The following is a 22,593-nucleotide window of genomic DNA, read 5'->3' as shown; positions in this document are numbered from 1 at the left end:
GGGCATAGCTGTCTTTTAGAATCACTAGGAACATGGATCCAAAAGCCCAGGATACCCACATTCCCAGATGAAATTTGCACACCACTGAGGGAGCCTTAGACCCTTTGAATCTCTTGCACCCTGTAGTAAAACAGTGGTCTAACTACAATATCACAAGTTGTTTTGATAAGAACAAGCTGCATCCCTGGGAAGAATCTAGCAGAACGCTTACTGCTGTTCAAAAGTCTGAGGATCGATTTTAAGAGGAAGAATCAGCCATAGCACACACAGCGCGCTGTGTTCTCTAAACATAGGTGATGTCGTTCTCTAGTGCTCATTGTCAATGGATACAGGGTGCACACAAAACACAGACACCGCACTTGTTTTGGCTCATGCAGAACCCAAGGGCTGAGTCTCAGCATGTGAGAGGGAGGCCAAGCTTGGTGCTAAGGTCTGTAAGAAGCTTGAGGTTGGGGATCTGCTGAGCCGAAGCTCTGAGCATCGGAGCCCGCGCCTCTGTGTGGTGTGTATCCATGTCCACAGTGCTTGGGCAGCGGTGCTGTCATCCCTACTCTGCTGCCTTCAAGTTCTCTGAATCTGAGCCACAGGCTGGGTTTGTTTCCGTGCAGGTGATGCTTTTGTTCACTTTCCTTTGAATTCATTCTCTCTGTTATGGTTTTATCTCTGTCCATCTCACCGATCTCTGGCCCACACTGTGTCCTGCTCTTCCTCTGCTGGTCCTGCCCTTAGTGGCAAGTCCATGCGCCAAGCGTCAGCTTTTCTTCCTGCGGCTCTGCCCCTGTCCTTGGACAGCAGGCTCAGGGAGGGGCCTCCTTGCCATCTTGCCATCTGGACCCAGTTCCCTGGCTCATTTGTGGCAAAGCCACATCTGAATCAGCCAGATGTCTGTCTCTAGTGGTGAGACTGGGAATGTGAGGCAGCCTTGCCTTTGGCTTCATTACTCTTGCATTACCATGGACATCCATGAAAAGAGCCCCATGCTAGAGGCACCCCCAGGGCAGGAGGAAGAAGAGCCAGGGCTCAGGTGGAGCTAGTCTCACTGCCCTGAGGGTGTCCCCAGGGGCAGAAGTGACCTTCACACCAGTTCTCCAGCCCTCTTCTCCCAACTCTGTCATTTTGCTGCCTTATTCTCTTCCTTTCCTGATATTATTTAGAAGCAAGGACAAATAAAGTGTTATTTGAATTGTTTCTCCCCTTTAACTCTTAAACTGCATCCACCTCAAAAAAAGATTGCCCCACTTACATCCTGTTAAATCAATGACCGCAGTTTAAGGGCGCATACTTTTTACCCTCACTTTTAGAAACTTGCAGGTGGTATTTCCTGACCTTACTTCTTATTTACTTACACGACTATGCTAAAAATCATATAGCATCTTTACCACCGTGGTGGGCAATTGTGATTGTCAACTTGATTGGATTGAGGAACACCTAGGAAATGGTTTGTGCATTTTCAGAGATGACTGGTTTGTGGGATAGCAAATTGAGGAGGGAAACCTGCCCTAAATGAGGGAGGCTCCATCTGACAGGATGGGGGCCTGGAAGGGACAAAAGCAGGAGGAAGCCCACTTGCACAGGCTTTCTGGCACTGGCTCTTTCCTGCCCTCCTTCCTGGGTGCCACGAGGTGAGCAGCTTTTATCCACCAGTCCCTTCTGCCATGATGCTTCTGCCTCACCACAGGCCTAAAGCAATGGACCCAGCTTACTATGGACCGGAACCACTGAAACTAAGCCAAACTAAGCCTTCCTCCCTTAAGCTGATTTTCTCAGGTATTTTGTCATAGCCATGCAAAGCTGGCTAACACAAGCACTTTTGAGTGTATAGTATAGCCACGTTCACTGCATATATCTTGTGCCTTAGATTTCTAGAACATTTTGATCTTGCAAAATAGTTGTTTATCAGTTGAAGAACAACTCTTTTCCCTCTGTGCCTGACAATCACCATTCTTTCTGTTTCTGTGTTTGACTACTTTAGATACCTCATATGAGGAGAATCATGTGATACTTTTTGTGACTGATCTACTAGCATAGTGTCCTCAAGGGTCATTTGCATTGTGGCACATGACAGGATATCTTTTAAGACTGAATATTGTTTCATTGTACGTATATGCTGCATTTTCTTTATTCATCTGCAGATGGACATTTATGTTGTTTTACTTCTTGGTTATTATGAATAAGTCTGCATTGGGCATAGCTGAGCAAATATCTCTTTGGGATTCTATTTCCAATTCTTTTGGATATATTCCTATAAGTGAGATTGCTGGACCATGTAATAATTCTGCTTTGAATTTTTTGAAGAATTTCCGCACTTTTACATTTGAGCCCTATCATTTTACATTCCCACTAACAGTGCATAAGATTTCTCCCTATTTTTGATTCTAGATGTATAGTTTTACATTTAGCTCTTTAGTGTATTTAAGTTAAGTTTTGTACATAGTGTAATTTTTTATATGGTTCATAGTCCAACTTATTCTTTTGCATGTGGATATGCAGTTTTCATAATACTCTTTTCCTCTTCTTTCCTTTCCTTCTCTTCCCTCCCCCTTCCCCCTTCACTTCAATTCTCCTTTTTTCCTTCTTCTTCTCCCTTCCTCCCTCCCTCCCTCCCTCCCTTCCTCCCTCCCTCTCTCTCCCTCCCTTCCTTCTGGAACTGGGGTTTGAACCTAGAACCTTTGCATTGAGCTACATACCCAGCCCTTTTATTGTTGTTGTTATCTTACATTTTGAAACAGCGACTTGCTAACTTGCTAAGTTGCTCAGGCTAGGCTTGAACTTGCTCCTGCTTCAGCCTTTCAGCGTGCTGGTGTGAACCACCTTGCCTGGCTATAACACTATTTCTTGAAGAGACCATCCTTTCTCCATTGTGTAGCCTTGGTACCCTTATTAAAAAGCCTTTGACCATTTGGTGGGGGTTTATTTCTGCGCCATTATGTTTCATTGGTCTTTATGCTGGTATCATATTACTTTTATTACTGTAGCCCTGTAATATGTTTTGAAACATGAAGTCTCTAGTTTTGCTTTCCTTTCTCAACAAATTTTGGCTATTTTGGGTTCTCTGCAATTCCAACTTTAGTATTTTTTCTATTTATGCAGAAATGCTATTGATATTTTGATGAATTGAATTTATATTGCATTGAATTTGAAGATTTCCATGAGTAATACGGATATTTTAATGATTTGTCTTCATACTGTGAACATGGACATATTTCTACTTATTTACACCTTACTTAATTTCTATCAGCAATATTTGTAGTGTTCAGTATAAAGTCTTTTGCTTCCTTGATCACATTTTTTTTTTTTTGGTACCGGGGATTGAACTTGGGTCCTTGTGCTTGCGCAGCAGGTGGGGAGACCACTGAGCTAAATCCCCGACCCCTTGATCACATTTATTTCTAAATATTTTATTCTCTTTGATGCTATCATAAGTGGAATTATTATCATTTTAAGTTCTTTTTTGGTGGAATTGTTACCTTAATTTCTTTTTTAGATGCTTCATTATTAGTGCCTTATAAAGGTAAATTTTTGTGTGTTTTGGTTTCTATGTGATGGTTTTATATTCTGCAACTTTGCTGAATTCATTTACTAGTTGTAATTGTGTGTGTGTATGTGTCATCTTTAAGGATTTTTGTATGTACGTTCATGTCATCTGCAAAAAGAGATAATTTTACTTCTTTCTTTCCAGTTTGGATGCATTTACTTTCCTTTTATTGCCTAAATTCTTTGTTTAGGACTCTTCATACTATGTCAAACAAAAACTGAGAGAGGGTGTGCTCTCTTTCAGTTTTCTTGATCTAAAAGTAAAGCTTTCAGTTTTCATCATCGAGTTTGGTACAGCTGTGGGCTTCCCAACATGGTCTGTGTTATATGAATGTTATCCTTTCTATTCCTAGTTTGCTGAGTGTTTTTTCTTTTTATCATGAAAACACATTTAATTTCATCGGATGCAGTTGTTGCATTAATTGAGATGATCAGTGTTTCCCCCTTAGTCTGTTAAGGTGGTATGTCACCATGTTTAATTTTTGTACACCGAACCATCCTTCCATTCCAGGAGCACATCCCACTTGGTTGTGGTGTATAATCCTCCTGAGATGTTTTTGAGTTTGGTTTGCTATTTTTTTGTTTGCGAATTTTTGCATCAATATTTATCAAGGATGTTGAACTGTAGTTTTTCTTGCAGCACTTTTGCTTCATTTGATTTCAGAGTACTGGTGGCCTCTTAAAATAGGTTTGGAACTGATTTCTTTTCTTCAATTTCTCTGCAAGAACTTGAGAGGGGTCTGTGTATTATTCTTTGAGTGCTTTGGCAGAACTCTTCAATGCAACCATCTGATCCTGGGCTTTATTTTGTTAGGAGGTTTTTGATTATTGCTTTTAAACTCCACTGTAGTTATAAGTCTGTTCAGATTTTCAATTTTTCACAATTCAGTCTTGGTAAGCTGTGTATTTCTGCAAGTTTATATAATTTTTATAGGTTGTCCAACCGATGGGTGTCCTCTTGTCCTCTCTCCTGCCAGGTCTCATAGTTGTCAGTCTTTCCAACTTCCCCACAGTGAGGATGCTGTACAAGCCACTTCCTGTGTCCAGATTGTTCCCATCCCACCTCCAGGGGGGGAGTCAAGCCATCAGCAAGGATGTAAAACCAATTTTGAAGCATTTGGACTTTTAGGATGATATGATTTAAAAAACTGCATTTGAAAATCTGACACAGACTTGAAAACCAGAGAGAAAGATGCTTTGGCTTTCATTTACACCGATGCTGAATGCTTTTAGATACTGTAATTCACCACAAGACCATTTTTAACATGCAAACCCTAGCAGTGAAATATCAACTGTAACAGTAACCCAGTCTCTCTAGATTAAATCCATTTCAGTTTCTTAAAACAAATGGAATTTCGGGGCCGGGGATTTGGCTCAGTGGTTCTGGCACTTGCCTCATAAGCACAAGGTCCAGAGTTCGATCCCCGGTACCAAAATAAACAAACAAAACAAACAAACAAACAAAAAACCAAATGGAATTTTCTACCTAACTTATCTGCACTACACCATTCCCAATATCAAAGAGTATGCTCTGAAACTCAGTACAAGAAAAAGAAATAACAATTCTGACTACTGCATGGAGTTTTTGCTGGTGATGGGATTGGCTGGTGCCTCTTCCTGAGCCTCTTTGGAGAAACTGGTCATCTGCACATCAGTTTCTCACTTGGCTACTCATAGTGGGTGAGCGCCACCTTTAAAGGACACCAAGCCCCACCTAGTTAATGGAGGCCAAGGGCACAAACATCTGAAGATCCACTGGCTGAGTCCAGGGGACACCTGGACAGGTGGAGACACTTTTAGCTGGTGACTCAGAGAGGCAAGAACTTAGCAAAACCAGACACAGCAGCAAGTAGACCGCTGCTCTCAAAGCAGGAGGTCTATTTCCTGGGATGTGAATACCTACTATTGGAAAAAGATGGTACAAAACACATGATTGGTAAATTCTGGGTTAAAATGCAACATGTCCCTGAATGTCATTTCTTTCTTTACTGCTGCTTGCTGCCTTTAATGTATATCAATTGTTGCTGTTCCAGAAGGAGGCACCCCCATCGATGCCCTTTCAAACTCCAAATGAGTGTTTCATGGGATCACTTTAGGAAATGCTGTCAAAATCTATCTGGTTGGAATTCTCTAGCCATCCTTTCTGTGTCAGCATTGAATGAGTGGCTTTGTCATGTGAACCTACAGGTGACTGGCAGGAGAGGCATTAGGGTTGCTGTTTTCGTGTCACAGATGGGGAAACTGAGGCTTAGCACAACTCAGTGACTTCCCCAAGGGAGGGTGTGGTGGATCCAGGATTCACGTTTATCTGACTCCAAGCAGCTTTTGTTTCCTAGAGTTGCTGATTCCTTCTCAGATTCTAAAAGGGCCCAAATTGAGGCTATTGAACTTGATTGACGAGAGGCAGTGAATCACGGCATTGCTGTGAGGAAACAAAAGATTTTTCTTCCTAGCCTTTTCTCTTTAGCCTGCAGATCGACGGACACCATTCTAGTCTCCCTGAAGAGCTGAGTTCTCTGAGCCTCAGTTTCCTCACAATGAGCATAGAGGTCAGTACTGACCTATAAGGGTCGTACTGAGATGACCTGATCAGCTGTGAGGGAGTGGCTCACAGTAGGGACAGAAAGGTGGAAAACAGTGCGATCACAACTTAACCTACTGGCATGGCCAATGCCCTTATGGCTCAAGACTGTTTTCCAAACTCCTTGTCCTGGGCAAGGACAGTCACTTTCATCACAGCTGCCGCCAGTGCCAGAGGCATAAGTTACTGTAGGATCAGTGCAAAATGGGAGGTGAGATCTCTCTTCCAGAAGTTATTAAGAATCCCAGGACAGCAACAGCCAAGGTCCAGTTGCAGCCCTGTCATGGCTGATGGTAACATCAAGGGAACTACAGCCTTGGGCTCAGAGGAGGCAGAGAGAGGTGCAATCCTGCCAAGGGGCATCCCCTGGATAGAGATCTAGGTGGCTTTCTGCAGGGGTATTGAGGATGATGGGGCCCCAGCATGGGGAGAGGAGGGTGAGGGGCTAATGCAATGCCCTGAGGTGGGAAGAGAGAGGTCTGGTGGCCTGGGACCCTTGGACCTGAGCTTGGCTGCCTGGACGTCAGGGTTGCAGCCACCTGCTGGTGCAGCATGGGAGATGGAGCAGCAAGCAGCGAGCCTCTGGCCTGGCTTCACGGTCTGTCCAGTTCAATCTCCCCAGTCTCCTTCCACTGTGTGATCAGAAGCTGTCATTCAGCATGGCAAGTGGTAGATAGCAAGATGGAGACAGGGCAGGTGGGGAGGGAGCCCCATTGCCCGGGGTGCTGTGCACACGCTGTGAATTGGGCACAGCCCGTCCTCTGTAAGACCCGAGCCTCTCTGCTGCACTCCTGTAGACATGATTGACACACGCTGAAGCTGGCTTTCACACACCTGCCACCTGTGCCCATGGGTGCCTTTCCTGATGAGCTCTTGCATCCTGCTGGTCACTCAGAAATGAGGCATTTCCAAAGTGATGCCTGCCTTGGTATGGAAGGCAAAGAGGCATAATTGTAAGGTACTTAGCTATGGCTGGAGTAACAGTCAATGGATCCAAAGATTCTCATGTGTGTGTTTAAGTAAGGCTACCTCTCATGACAGGCATAGATCTTTGGTTCACTAGTTAGCAATTTGAGTAGAGAAAGAAAATGTTTTCTGATTGTGGTGAACTTACCATGAATGTCTGTCTTAGTTACTTTTCTCATTGCCGAGACAAAATACGTGATACCTGAAGTTGAGGGAGGAAGACAGTTTGTGGAGGTTTTAGTTCATAGTTGGCTGGCTGCAAGGCAGGATGGCATGGCAGAGGGGCATCCCAGAGGAAAAACAGTTTATGGTGGGCAGAAGGTAGCAAAGCAAGCAAGAAACCTTAGTAACTTCGTTCTCCCCCCTTTATTTTATTCAGACTACTTAGGGCAGGCAGCACTCACACCCTTAATCCTAGCGTCCTTGAGCCTTGCACTGCACCATGAATCACTCACACACTCTAGATTCAGCCACCTCTGAAAAAGCCCCACCTAAGACCACATGAGACTTTGAGGGACATCTAGACACAGCCATAACCATGTTCACTGAAAATGTAGCTGTGCTCTTCTCACTGTGTTCAAGAGCATCCAGCCAGGAGGTGAGCAGCTCCATCTGGGGCCATGTCCTTAGGCAGAGAGCACCATCTCCCCACTGCTTTTCCCTCCTCCCTCCCTCCCTCTCTCATCTGTGTACACCTATATGTGTATATGTGTTTGTGTGTGTATGTTTGTATCTTCCATTATATGTCAATGATCAGGATATATTCAGAGAAACGCAAAATTGGCAATTTTTGTCATTGTGTGAAGATCATAAAAAGCACTTACACAAATAGATGGCTATGGGATTACTAGGTCATGTAGTTTTATGGGTTCAGTTTTATCTGTCATATCTGTCACTGAGTAAAATGTCATCACGTGATGTGTGACTGCATATCAATTCCATCATCCATCTATCTACTATCCATCTACCATCTACCTATCATCTCTGTCTAATTATCATGCATCCATCCATCCAGCATACGACCTGCTGGTTTTTCACCCCTCTCTCTGATGCAGGTTGAAGAGTGACTCAAGTGCAGACTCCCCTCAGCAGCCTGACAAGAGACACAGGAAGCACCTCATTTCCAGGACTTTCGCAGCACAAGAGTGATCGCTGTCTTCCATCCCATTTTCTCTTTCAGGTTCACACTTGGTGCTTAGACAAATTCAGAATGAGGAAACACCGGCATTTGCCCTTGGTGGTCACCTTTTGCCTCTTTCTCTCAGGCTTTTCCATGACTTATGCCCAACAGCAACAACCAGGTAAGGTCCAGAATTGCCCTTTGTTTTATAACAGGGAACAGAAGTTTTTGATTTTTAGATCGTAGACACCACGGGTTGGACATAGAGCTCAGACATTGTTTTAACAGATGGCTCAGCTGTTTATCACAGGATCTTGACTTAGCTTACAGATCTGTCCAGGAATTCTTTGTCCAGGGTGAGACGCATTGTCCTTGTTAAAAACCTGAGTTTGATATCTCAGAGTTGGCTTGAGAGGGGCTTGCTCATACATTGGGTGTGAGCAGAAAGTTTCCGTCACAGAATTTTACCCCCTAGAGCACTCTTCCAAGTTCCTGGCATTGGTTGGTCTCTGAGGACAAAAAAAATAGAGAGAAGACAACTATTGAGAGTAAAAACACTTTTCCCTGCAAAACAGCACAACACAACACAAGACAAAACATCACAAGACAAAACATCACCCTCTCTAGATAACTCTGGACACAAAAGACGTTTTTCATCTAGAGTCATTGGATCTTTAAAACTTGTTTCCCAAAACGACTTTAAAAACCAGATCCTAATAACCCTATGGAGAATTTGCTTTCAGAGTTTCAGGAAAGAGAGAAAAGCTTCATGCGCTGCAAGGGGCAGTTGATTGGGTCCCTCTCCTTTGCCCCGACAGCGGGGCCTCCATGGAGCTTCCCCCAGCTTCCGAGCTGCCCTGGTGGGAGGGTTAATGACACAGGAACTGGGTTGGGCCGAAGGTTGGCCCAAGGTAAGTAGAGCTCTGGAGCCAGCCCAGGCCAAGGGCTGGAAGGCTCCTTTCGGGCACCGACGGCTCTGTTCCCGGGGCGCCTATGTTTGAGGGAGACGCGATGCATCTGGGAATGAGATCGGTCCCATCCAGTGTCTATGAAGACTCTCTGGCTCTGAAAGCCACGCAGTAACAACTGTGGTTAGAAAACTAGGTGTGCTGAAAACCAGGGTCAGAGTCGGGGATTTAGCTCAGTGGTTCCGGTGTCTGCCTCGCAAGCGCAAGGTCCCAAATTTGATCCCCATACCAAAAAAAAAAGAGACTTTCCCCTATTCTACATTCACACAGATCTTCCTGAAGAAGACATACTTATCATTTATATTTCTTGAAAATTACTCAAAGTATTGGGGGTTAGTTCCTGAAAAACAGCAGCAGTTTTCAGGTTTCCATCCTGTCGAGACTCACTTTCATACCCCAAACTGGAGAATGAGTTTCTGAGACAATGGACCATCCCCAGTGATAAGGGAACCCTCTGTTCTGGTTGGTGGCTCTTGGGGGTCAGACTGCCACAAAGAACCATGCTCGAGTCCAAGACACCCCAGGAGTTTTCTGCCATTCTGGAGCACATGCCCGGGCCCTGAATGGTGGTCACCAAATGTGGGACTTGGGCCACGGCTGAGCATGGCCAGCTGTTGGGTCCTTGTGCCGTCCCCCTCCTCAGGTAAGTCAGCCTCCCTGTCCACGCTGCAAGCAAGATGTGAATATTCACGGCCAAAGAGTAAGCTGAGTTTGTGTAGGAAGCCTTTGCATTGGTAGGAAGTAATTACCTGAACAGTAGAAAATCTAAACCAATGTCTTTTTTTGAAGATGTCAAAAATGGTACCGGTGCCGATATAATATTTCTAGTGGATTCCTCTTGGAGCATTGCAAAGGAACATTTCCAACTTGTTCGAGAATTTCTATATGATGCTATAGAGTCTTTAGCTGTGGGAGAAAATGATTTCCATTTTGCTCTGGTCCGGTACAACGGAGACCTGCATACTGAGTTCCTGCTCAATACGTACCATACTAAACAAGAAGTCCTTTCCCATATTTCAAACATGTCTTATCTTGGGGCCAGCAATCAGACCGGAAAAGGATTAGAGTATGTAATTCAGAAGCACCTCGCTGAGGCTGCCGGAAGCCGGGCTGGGGCCGGAGCGCCCCAGGTTATTGTAGTGTTAACCAATGGACGCTCGGAGGATGCTCTGCCCTCAGCGGAACTTAGGGCAGCCGACCTTAACGTGTTTGCAGTTGGCTTTGAGGATGCAGATGAAGGAGCCTTAAGAGAAATAGCAAGCCAACCACTCAATATGCATGTTTTCAACCTAGAGAACTTTACCTCCCTTCATGACATAGTAGGAAACTTTGTGTCCTGTGTGCAGTCATCCCCGAGTCCTGCAAGGGCTGGGGACATGGAAACCCTTAAGGACATCACAGGTAATGGCTCCCTTGCCAGGCTGCTCTCTCTGTGCTGTTCTGTGCGGATAGCTGAGCCTGGTGCCTGCTGGCCTTAAAGCAACAGTGTGGCCAGGACAGCGCGGGGTGCAGGGAAGGGATGAGTGTGCACAGGTTTAAAAACAAAGGTTTGAACATCCTCCATTGGTCTCCTTCTCAAACCCAGCATGCACCTGTATCTCGGAGGAGGGCTTTGTTTTGAAAGAGCTAGTATCTTAGCTCTGAGAGCCACATTCGGTTACGAGCGATCCCTTCCTTAGGAAAGGCCTCCGCCTGCGAGGCGGGCATCCAGTGATCCCTCTCCTCGGCTGACGCGGCAGGGGAACTCATTCCTTCTGGGAGGGCTTCACATGAGCTAGGGGAAAGAGGGAAAGAGGGAAAGAGGCTGCCCACTTTTGTGACCAGCAGAAGAGCAGAGAGCTCCCCTGTCCTGTTCTATGGAGTTTGTTTCAGAGAATTGATAGAATCAGGGTTGTAAGAAAGCTGAGATGTGATCAAGTCCGCGTCTGGAAGGAGTGGAGTCCCTCAGGGGAAGGCGAGTTGGAGACAGGCAGCTGGTGAAGGAGCTGGCACTGGAGCCCGGGGTCTGGACTGCTCATGGGTCCTGCCAGCCATCACCATGTACACCTGCAGACTCCCCAGGTCCCGATGGCCCTCCTCAAGGCCACCCGGGAAGCACTGACGGTGCACGGTTATCTCACCACCCCTGCTGTCAGCTTCCCTGCCATGCATAGTCCCTACGACTCTCGCGCAGAGGAATTTGACCAGCCCCGTGGTGCAGTGGCCTGGATGAGTGTCCAGGGCCAGGCTCCCTCAGAGAGGCAGGATGGAGGGCACCCTGGGTCAGCACGTGAGCCCACAGCCACTTGGCAGCTGTAGCTGGGTCAACAGGGCAGAGAGTTAGGGAAAGCTGAGAGGAGAGGAGAGGGGTCCTTTTGGAGGCAGCAGGAAAAGCTGCATTTTGAGATGTGAGGTGGACAGGAAGGAAGGAGGGAAAACTCAAAGGGGTTGGCAGTGGTCATCTTGATAAAGGAGGTGACCAAGCCTTAGTTGGGCCTGGGAGCTGGAGAGCTTGGAGCTGTTTAGGAGCAGCTTCTGCAGGGCTGTGATGCGGGCCATGCCAAGCCCAGGAAGCCACTGCTGACCTGCAGCGATGTCTGGTGCAGCCTGAGATGACCCACTGATGCTGGTCTCCTGTTAGCTGGGTCCTGATCATCTGCAGTCATTGAAGGCTCTCCCAGAACCTGAGACCTACCAGATTTGGAGCTTGTAAAGGGAATGACAGAGTTGGGGTGGGAATCATGGGGCAGGTGTAGGGAAACAGTGCAGTACTAGCACAGATTTTCTAACAGGGATTCAGAAAGCAGGAAGTGGGGAGAGATAGTTAGATATCAGCAGAAAGGGGCCAGCTGCAAGGCGCAGGCAGAGTGTAGGTAAGACAAGGGGTTCAAAAGCAGTAGCCCCATGGTGCTCCAGAGGGTGCCCATTCAGTGGTTCCCCAGGAAGGGGTGGCGGGTGTCCCCAAGGTCCCCAGACCCCACACTCTGGGTTCCAAGGAGGGGACAGAAGGGCCCCTGAATATCCCACTCTGTTTGGCACAGTAGTCTCAGTCTCACAAACTCATGGATCTCTCACCTTTTGGACTACAGAGGCAACAGCAGGAGGGATCACAGGAGAAAGGGGCAGCATCTTGCTATGCATATAGCAAACTTGAGAAAAGGAACTGACGAGCCTGCCTGCATGCTTAGCCTTTAGATAGACATAATCGAGCTCACATCATGAATGTGATGTGAAAGGCCTAGTGCCTTTTCACACAGGTGACAAAACCTTTGTTTTTATGCCAAGAAAGCATCTCTGTGTTCTAGTGTCCAAGCCACTAGTAGCACCTGGGCAGACTATTAATCTATTTGTTGACTCTTCTGATTAACTGCACGGTGCCATCCCTCTGGTGGTGTGTCCCACTGCATGTCCCACAGCACCAAAGTCCGGCAAGATACATGTGAACTAGAACCAGAACAGCAAGTCTCTGCTGTTAGTTTCTGCACAAGGCTCTGGGAGCATCTGGGAGAGACTGCTGAGAAGTTAGGCCTTCTCTTCTCATGGCCTGCTCAGCAGGATGCTTCCACCTGCAGGGGGCTCTTGGTCATAAAAGGAGCACTTGTCGCATATCAAATGTTAGTCATCACCTCTCTTTTAGACTGCTCAAGTCACCAGTCTCTAGTGGTTGTGTTTTTAAAAATCCCTTTGTCACTGCTTTTAAAACAGAGATAACTAAGACATAATATCTCTATTCTAAAATGAAAGCTAAGCCAGGTGTGGTGGTGCATGCCTGTCATCCCAGCAGTTGATTGCCAGGAGTTCAAGGCCAGCTTGGGCAACACAGTGAGTTCGAGGCCAGCCAGAACTACATATGGAGGCTCAATCTCAGAAAAAAAAAAGAAAGAAAGAAAGAGAAAGAGAGAGAGAAAGAAAGCTAAAGACAATAGGATTTCTGCATACATTTTCTTTTCTTTCTGTGAAATATGAAGATTTCCAAAATTTGTACATCATGCCTACAAGTTTGTGATTTGCATAGGAAACGAGAACAGGCTATTTTTCTTAACAAAGGGAAACATCATATGGGCTGAGGAAGGCATCACTTCCACACCACATGCTCAGGAGAGTAGTGTTTCCGGTGTTGCTCAGGGAGACCAGGGGTTTCCCTTGGACACTTTTCCATAGAAAATGCCACGGAGGATGTAGTGCATGAGCCACGAAAGTGAAAACCCATACTCCTTCCACCTCTCACAGTTTAGCTGGATGTGCTGTCATGCAACGAATACCAGTTGTGGGTTCGCCTGCTGTGTGCCTCAGCCCGCGGCTCCCGGGTCCTTGCGAGGCTTTGGCTCTGCTGGATAACAAAGCATGCTCTGTGTGTCCCATGATTGTGCGTGGAAAACGATGGTGTTTTTTATTCGGTGATGACAAATTATCCAATGTGTTTTTATGACCTGCTGCTTCAGAGGTTCAGCCTCTTGGAAATGTTCAGACTTCCCCTCAGGGTTCATTTATCTTATTTATGCTATTCTAAACTGCAATCCCAAACTAATTAATAAATGAGGAAGGAATAGTGTCATGCTATGAGTCTGTATCATTTTTGATTGGCCGTGTGGAGTGTATGTAGTTAATTGGTTGGCATAGGCCCGGAAACGGGAGGAATTTTGTGACATGCTGTGCAGTCTCCGCCTCACACACAAGGCAAGCATTGCTGTGACTGTTTCCTCATTCATTCTCCTGGGCTCTGAAAAGTGGCGGAGGCTTTGAGGCTCTAAGCAGAGACCCAGTCTTATTTGGAAAGTCTGTGGAATGGCTATGAAAAACCCAAGATCTTAATTACTGTAGCAAAACAAATATCCTTTTTCTGTCTCACGAGGAGCAGCAATATTTCCAAGTTTATCCTCTCCCCCTGCAAAGAGTTAATTGGCAAAACTGTTGTGGGCTGGTGTGTATTTAGGAGGAGAGAGCCGTGCTCCCACAAGGTCAGCTTGCACAAGAAATCCCTTCTCTAAAGGAAAATGCTTGTTTTTCATAAGAGGAGATAAGAATTCTTTTCCAGAGTGAAAGTAAAAACAATTTAGCTGGCATGAAAAAAAATCTTAGAAATAAAATGTTCCTTGGCCATAAGGTCAGAATGAATGGTGTTACCTAAACTATTGCCCAAATAGAGCTTTCTAGAACCCCAGATGCTTTGCACAAATATCTCTTCTTGTCCCTGGCACACAGTTAAGGTATTAAACATATTCATCAGGAATGATTCCACTTTTTTTTGTTGTTGTTGTCAGTTTAAACCAATCTGATTTAAGTGTTCTAACTGAGCCTTTGGAATATTCTGCCCTGGTTTATAGACTCACAGATTGCTCTTCATTGTTCAGAGCTTTTGTGTAACCCTCATTTGGTAACTGAATGGAAGGCTCATGTTCACCATTATAGGGAGGAAAAGGAGGAATGGTCAGCCTTTCTTATGTCTTTTGTGCTCAGGATCCCGCTAGATAATCTGTTCAGGATGTCATAAAAATAAGGTTGGATAATTATGTCATGACTGGTTTCATATCACTCTGCTTAACATTGTTCTGCATTATATGATTGAATACAGAGGCAAGGGCAAAAGTAAATAAAAAATAAAGCCAACCCAATCCCAGACCTGCATTCAAGTTTCACACAACTCAACAGCATGTGAGAAGGAAAGATTGAACCAAAAATTCCTCCAAGTGTTTTTAAAATGAGAACTGTAAATGAAGTTTGAGTTCTGATTCACAAACTTGCATGTGCTCAGCCATTTTGATTTTTAAGAAAAAAAATAAACAACAGTGACTTAAGGAATCAAGTAACATTCTGGGGTGATAAATCACCATGCTGTGAATCTGAATCCTGTTTCCTCAGCTGTGGATTTGCATAAAAAATTCCCATAATCACTTGAAGAGGCAGGAGAAATGACCTCAAATTAGGCATCATCTTGGGATTTTTATTAATCCACCCATTTATTTTCTCCTGCAGGTATGGTAACACTCAGGCCCCTTTCCCTCTAAAATTCAGTAGAAACTTCCAGAATATGTACCTGAAATTTCCCCCTCAGAAAAGTGTGTACGATGTTTTGAAATTTAACTACAAAGTTGGCACAAATGAAAATTTGATATCAATACCTTATCTCAAACCTTAATTTCTAAGAAGTTGCCTCTTATCCATTCAGAATGCAGAACCCAAAGAGAATTTCACATTCTGTAATCAACATTGTGTTTTGCCTATATTTCGTTGTTTCTTATTGGTTTCCAAAGAAACATGTCAGAACACTGAATGATGCATGTGGTCATTTGTTCTAACACTTTCACAATTTTTGCATTTCTTTCTTTTAAAGCACAAGACTCTGCTGACATTATTTTCCTTATTGATGGATCAAACTACACCGGAAGTTCCAATTTTGCAGTCATTCTCGACTTCCTTGTAAATCTCCTTGAGAGACTTTCAATTGGACCTCAGCAGATTCAAGTAGGGGTGGTCCAGTATAGTGATGAGCCCAGAACCATGTTCTCCTTGGACACCTACGTTTCCAAGGCTCAGGCTCTAGCTGCAGTGAAGGCCCTCAAGTTCACTGGTGGGGAGTTGGCTAACATCGGCCAGGCGCTTGACTTTGTGTTGAAGAATCACTTCACCCCGGCAGTGGGCAGCCGAGTAGAGGAAGGGGTCCCCCAGGTGCTGGTCCTCATGAGTGCTGGGCCTTCTAGTGATGAGATCAGCGACAAGGTGGTAGCTCTGAAGCAGGCTAGTGTGTTCTCATTCGCCCTCGGAGTCCTAGCAGCCTCCAGGGCAGAGCTTCAGCACATAGCTACCGAGGACAGCTTGCTGTTTATGGTCCCGGAATTCCATAGCTTTGGGAACCTCCAGGAGGAGTTACTGGGGTACATTGTTGCCATTGCCCAAAGACACATTTTGTTACGACCGCCAACCATTGTCACACAAGGTATGTATACTCTTCTCACCATCCCTGGGAATGGGGTAAGTTGTATGTTGGATTGCACAGGAGTAAGGTGGGCACCAGAGAGATTCACCTCAGGAAAACTTGTAAGTACCTACAGTCCAGCCCTTTCACAATGAACTGGCTCCTGGATGTGATGCTTGTGATTGTTGTGGTGTTTCTAAACCCTAAAGATTAACAAGTGTATGAAAGCTTCTATTAGAGTATGAGTCATGGAGAAAGTGTGTTTTCAAGCTCCCTCAACAAACCTATCACTCTGAGAGGGTTTTAAACATCATTGTATTATCTATGTATAATCCAGCCATTCTAGAGATGGATTTGAGGGCTCATTACAATTCTGAGAAAGCTATTTCAGGATAATGACACTGACTTCTAGGTCAGCATGTGGGAAGCATGCTCATAAAGTGCAGTGAAGGAGCGAGTTGTCTCCTTAAAATCCATCTGTGCTGGACATTGAGAGGTACATTTTGAAGGTAAGAGACAGAAGAGCACTTGCTTGATGGAATGTTCATGGGACATTTTCCCTGTGCCTTTCATGTTTAGGAGTAACTTATTGGAGTGGCGAGACTCTGACATGTACTCAAATGCTCAGTCATTGGCAACACAGTCAACTGGAGTTAATTAAAAATCACAGAGCCAACAATCACCTAAGAAATGTGGATTTAGCCATTGTGGGAGATGGGAGAGGTTGTCAGAAACACACAGGTTCTCCCCCCAGCCTCCTTGGACAGAGACATCAGTCACTTTTAGGACTGTGTCAATTCCGTGACCTCGGTCGGGCTAATTGGATGCCGTTCAGGAAATTAGGGACATGGTAGCCCCCAGTGGTTTCTAGAAGCACCTAAGTCACTTCCCAGTGTGGCCTGCACCCTGCACCACTCCGGCAAGACCAGTCTCACAACCCACAGTCTTGTTGAGTGAGAGACCTCATTCTTCGATGCCCTTCTAGGGCTTCCTCGGAGTGTGGGCTGTGTGCAATTGGCAAATGAGCTGGACTCAATGTGAGACTGGTCTTCATCTGCAGCCAGTGGGTTAAATGTTCACAGCTCATTTGTGCTAGCTTTCTTAGTAAAGGACTTGGGGCTACCAAATAATTCTTATAAGAAAGTCCTGCCTCACCCATGGCTACCGGACTAGTTCTCTTTTGAAAAAGGAGTGACAATAATTTAGAAATAAACCACTGTATGAAACCAAGAGGGGACATTTTAAAGTCTGAGGTAAAAGCTTCTTTCTTGGCTTCCATGCGGAACTGGATCTCTACTTCACAACACTGTGCTAATGAGTGGGTCAGGGTATCACGTAAACAAAAAGGCGTTATCCACCATTTCCTTAAGAGGGTGTAGAATTCAAGTGGAGGTGGCCTAACTTCCTGAAAATGACTTCCAGGCAGGGCTTGTGTTGTCATGACAACCATAGGCACAAAGCTCAGGGTCTTAGTTTGGACATCAGCCTGTGTCAGGGGCCGTGGTAAGAAGAGTGTGTGAGAATTGCTTTCCAGAGAAGGCTCCCTGGAGCATTTTGTTCACAAGGGCCAGTGAACGGCTTCTAGCTGGCTCATTCAGGTTCCAGCTTTCCTCTTCCTTCTGGGGAGCTGAGAGGGATAGAAATTCCAGTAGAAATGGACAGGGAAAAGCAGCACATGTGCAGGGTGCAGGCCTGCCTGTCTGCTGCTTTGAGCTCCTTAGCTTGTTTCCCTGGGTGCCACTCTGTGGCCCTGGCAATTAAGGAAGCAACCAAGAGACTGCAGCCTGCTGAGGTGTCTCCGGCTCCTCCACTGTTGGAAGCAAATGCTTTCCCTAGGACTTTGTAACGCAGAGGAAGGGCTGGGGCTGAAGTTAGCAGACCTGGCTCCTGGTTCGGGGTTTCCGGTCGACAAGCGGGGTGATTGCAGGCAGGTCACACAACCTCTCTGAGCTCTGACTCCTGAAATGCTGGCAAAGGAATTGCACTACATGAAAATATTTTTGTTCTGGAGAAGGTTCAACTTCTTTCCTAAATGGGCAGCACGTTACTCTCATTTCAGATTTTCTTTAGCTAGAGTTTAAGTCCTTTATAAACATTGTCTTTAGCCTTAGTGATTAGCTTGTAAATATTCATCGGATATTCTTGACTGTCTGGTGTATACTGGGCACTGTGCCGAGTGACACAGCACTGGCCAAAGACACAGATGTGGTTGCTTGTCTTTTGCAGCACCACGGGAAGAGGGATAATGAAAATGTAAACGACCGAGCAAGCAAGACATTCCCACAGTGTGACAAGTAACACAAGACCCCGCAGGGTCGTGTCGGAGAGAATGTGGGATGGGGCTCAGGGTTGAGAGGCTGAGAAGCTGTGGGGTGCAGAGGAGAAGCACAGAGGAAGCAGGGGCAGGAGGACACCCCAGAGCATGGCCCCTTCCTGGAACCTTGTGGAAGCAGCAAGGCTGGGATGTCAGGGGCTATGGAGAGGGTCCAGTCTCACTCCGCATGTGGGAGGCTGGAGGAGCGGCCGGGCGGGGCTTGTGGAGTCTGGGTGAGGACAGGGTATTTGGGGCTGGGGCTCATCTAGGTTCAGAGGCAGGGCCTGTAGGGAGCACGGCCAAAAAGCAGCAGGGTCTCAGGGTAGTGGCTGCATGGTGGGGTGGGTGAGGAGAGGCAGGCCCTGGGGTGGAGTCTGATGAGGGGAGATTGGCTTTGTGGGAGACACAGGAGTGGGAGGGAGGGTGAGGAGCCCAGAGAGGAGTGTGTGCCCCAGGGAGGTGAGATCCCCAGGGACCCAGATGGTGGGAAGCTTTGTGGGCTGAGCACCAGGAGATCCACCCATGGGTGGGTCCACATGGAGATCACTGGATTCCATGCACCGCTGGTTCCATGTGCACCAAAACAGGGCTCCCTGGTAGGATGGATTGTAGCTTGGCCCCAGGAGGGGCTGGGTTTGGGAAGGGTGAGTGTGACAGTCACCTCCTCCCACCCGAGACACCATACTGCTGCTGGAAATCAGGAAGAATGAGCAAGGCGATGCACTGTGAAGCACAGGTGACCATGAGTGTGTGTTCATCTGCTGCAGTGGCGTGTGCAGTAGATATGCGTGGGACCCAGACACAGTGTATTATACATGGCTGTACACGAGCGCTGACGCATGGGTGTATACCTGGATTATGCTAATGACATAAGCGCACGAGAAGTCTGCCAGCCATCCACATGCTCAGGTTTACCTGTAAAGATATTTTAAACCAAAGTCGAAGGCTCAGCCCAGAGAGACAGTGAGTTCTGAACTAAAGGAAGGACCGAAGCCCTGAGTGGGTGTCCATAACCTTGACTATGACCTTGCAATAGTGCAAAGAGGTTGGGTACGTGCTGTTGGTAATCGAGGAACTGCATTAAGTATATCAGGGCATGAAATGTCACCCTCCTGTTAGAACACAGCCCTGCTCTTGGTGCTGAAATGTGTCAGGGAGGTGTACTTGTCCTTATGCACAAACCAGTGATTCAGATCAGCCCCGAGCTCCCAGCCTCCTGTCTTCATAGCGAGGAGGAGCTGTGTTTAAATTGCACTGCAGAGGGAGGCTCTGATTCTTAGGAGACTCTTCCTTACCTTTATCCCACACCTTCTCCTCAGCCGGGTGCTGCAGAATCAAATGCTGCATAGCTGTCTGGAGGGTGAGTGGCTGAGACCTTCTGCACACCTCCTGTGCTCAGCCACGTGGGTTCTCTTCCATCTTGGAAGTCCTCCCGGCTTCCGGCTTGGGTGCCGAGCTCTAGGACAGCGGGCAGCTTATGCACGTTCCAAGAGAACACTGGGAAAGAGTTCCCAGTGGCTGTAGGCAGTGATCTTGTGGAGACATTTTTCCGTGTGGTTTGTCTGTGAATTATCACAGGAACACGCATGATACTTAGGACCTACAACCCAGGCCTCATAAGTGAAAAACTTGGTGGCATGGGCTAGCTGTGATGTGGATTTCCTTTTCTGTTTTAAACAAAGACTTTGAGTTATTTTTTTCACTGGAAAAAGCAGTCAAAGAATATGGAAGTGAAGAGTGTTCATACTCTTTCAGCTTTTGTACTTGAAATGCAGATCATGACCTCAAGGGCTGTCTCAGCAGACATAGGTTGCTTTCCTAACCCATCAAACTGTAGCTTCCTTCTGGGCAAGTTATGCTTACGGCAGAAAACAACCGAGTGCCCTCCTACTGACAGCATGCTCAGCCCGTGGTGACTGGACCTAAGTGTTTGTGCAGCTATTTTATGAGATGGATTGAGAGGAGGCAAAGCGGGATGAGCGAGTGTGTTGTGACAAATGTCAGCTGGGCAGCCCTGATGTCATGTGGGTTGCGTGGGCGGGAGTGCCCCTGAGGTGGAGGTGGCCATGAGAGCCTGGTGGAGCCTGATGGGTGGGCCGCGCTGCTCACCTTTCCATGTTGCTGCCCACAGCCATTGAAGTCAACAAGAGGGACATAGTCTTCCTGGTGGATGGCTCGTCCAAACTGGGGCTGGCCAACTTCAATGCCATCCGAGACTTCATTGTCAAAGTCATCCAGAGACTGGAGATCGGGCAGGACCTCATCCAGGTGGCGGTGGCTCAGTACGCAGACACTGTGAAGCCCGAGTTTTACTTCAATACCTACCCCAGCAAAAGGGAAGCCGTAAACGCAGTGCGGAAAATGAGGCCCATGGAGGGCCCAGCCCTGAACACAGGCTCTGCCCTGGACTTCATTCGCAACAACCTGTTCATCAGTGCAGTTGGCTCCCGGGCCGCCGAGGGGGTCCCTAAGCTGATGGTGCTGGTCACAGGTGGCAAGTCCCTGGACGCCGTCAGCCAGCCCGCCCAGGAGCTGAAGAGAAGTGGCATCATGGCCTTCACCGTCGGGAACAAGGTGGCCGATCAGGCTGAGCTGGAAGAGATCGCTTTTGATTCCTCCCTGGTGTTCATCCCGGCCGAGTTCCGAGCTGCCCCCCTGCAAGGCATCCTGCCCGGCCTGCTCTCGCCCCTCAGGACTCTCTCCGGAACCACTGAAGGTGAGGTGGTATGGCTCATGGTGCGGGAGGCCCGCAGCAGGGCCTGTGGGGAAATAAAACAGTGAGGTTGGGTTGGTGCTTATCCGAGAGAGCTGTTCCATGCCGGGAACAACAGCAACAAACAGGGCTGATCTCAGGCTTCCCTTTGTGCTCTCAGCAGGTTCTAAAACAGCGTATGAGAATGGTGTGACCTGCCCGTGTCCTCCACCCACCGCCCAGGGCAGTGAGGACCAGCCTGGGGACCAGGCTCCTGCTCCGTCCCAGCTGCCCCATAGTGTGCAGTGCCCCTGGCTAGGGACCCTTCAGGGGAAGGCATGGGGAGGGGAGGGGAGGTGTGAAGGCTGACCAGGTTCTTCTGCTCCCTGCTCAACATGACTGCTGGTATTTTTCAGACAGGGCGAAGTTCTCTAGCCCGAGAATTAGGTAAATGCAATTCTCTGTCCATAATGAAGAGAAGATGAATATTGCAGAGCAAGTCTTCCTATGTGACTTGGTGCATGTCCTCCTGCTTGGATGTCTGCTTCCTTTCACTAAAATTCTGGTTTTAGATGCTCTCAGAGACTCTGTCTCTCTCTCTCTCTCTCTCTCTTTCTCTCTCTCTCTGACTTCTAGTCTACTCTTTTATAGCCAAAGCTCAACTTCATGAACATAGGATAAAACATAGGACTAAATTACAGTGAGACCAGAGGAAAAAAAATGAATAAGTACTTTTTTGGGGGGAGTTAGTTTTTAGGAGATAGGATTTTGCCGTGTAGCCCAAGCTGACCTTGAACACAGGATCTTCCTGTCCCAGCTTCCTGAGTGCTGGGGTTACAGATGTGCACCTGCACACCCAGCTGGGAAATATGCTTTTTAAAGGCACGGGCTAAGTGTGTCAGGGAAAAACAATCATCTGTCAGCATCCGTGGATGATGGGATCCAGGATCCCCATGGATACAAAAATCCAAGATGCTCTGGTCGGTGTATAAAAGGACGTAGCATTTCCATAGACCCTGCGTGCATCCTCCTGTATACTTCACGTCATCTCTGGATTAATTATGTCACCCAGTGCAATGCAAATGCTGCTTGTAAATTATACTGTGTTATTTAGGCAATCATGATGAGAACAGAAACCCGCACGTGTTTGGGATGGACCTAATTTTTTCCCAAGCAGTTCTGATCTGGCGTCAGTTGAATCTGCAGATGTGGGGCCCACAGAGATGACGAGTCTGTGGTGCTCTGATTTGAGAATTATAGTTTTATTCTCCACGTGGATCCCGCCAGCCAAGCATAGCGAGTAGTCTCTTTGTATGTTCCTGATCATGCCTGACCCCACTGCCTCCCTTTGGACCAAGTGCCCAGAGCACTGGCTGGGCCCCAGGAGGAGGGCAGCAGGCAGAGGTCAGCAGGGGAGGGGGGGGTCTTCTGGAGAACAGCCTTCTGGTGTTCTTAGCTCAAGCTGCTGTAGGCTCACTGCGCCCAAGTTGTACACAGAAAGCTCCCCATCAGTGCACATAGGGAGG

General features: G+C 47.0%; 1 protein-coding gene across 1 annotated transcript in view; it reads left to right on the top strand.

Moving 5' to 3' along the window:
• Window positions 1–22,593, top strand: part of Col6a3 (collagen type VI alpha 3 chain) — a 77,387-nt gene that overhangs the window by 8,429 nt on the left and 46,365 nt on the right. The window contains exons 2-4 of the mRNA XM_013066965.3: window positions 8,262–8,382; window positions 15,480–16,082; window positions 20,507–21,091. Of these exons, the coding sequence (XP_012922419.2) occupies window positions 8,292–8,382; window positions 15,480–16,082; window positions 20,507–21,091 (1,279 nt within the window). The 5' untranslated portion in view covers window positions 8,262–8,291. The remainder of the gene's footprint in view (window positions 1–8,261; window positions 8,383–15,479; window positions 16,083–20,506; window positions 21,092–22,593) is intronic.

This window comes from Heterocephalus glaber, unplaced genomic scaffold (assembly GCF_053883595.1).
Source record: "Heterocephalus glaber isolate CG9 unplaced genomic scaffold, H.glaber_assembly_v1.0 deba00001004, whole genome shotgun sequence".
In the NCBI taxonomy this organism is placed as follows: Eukaryota; Metazoa; Chordata; class Mammalia; order Rodentia; family Bathyergidae; genus Heterocephalus; species Heterocephalus glaber.
The sequence above is the reverse complement of the archived record's forward strand: the minus strand, read 5'-3'. Positions and strand labels throughout refer to the sequence as shown.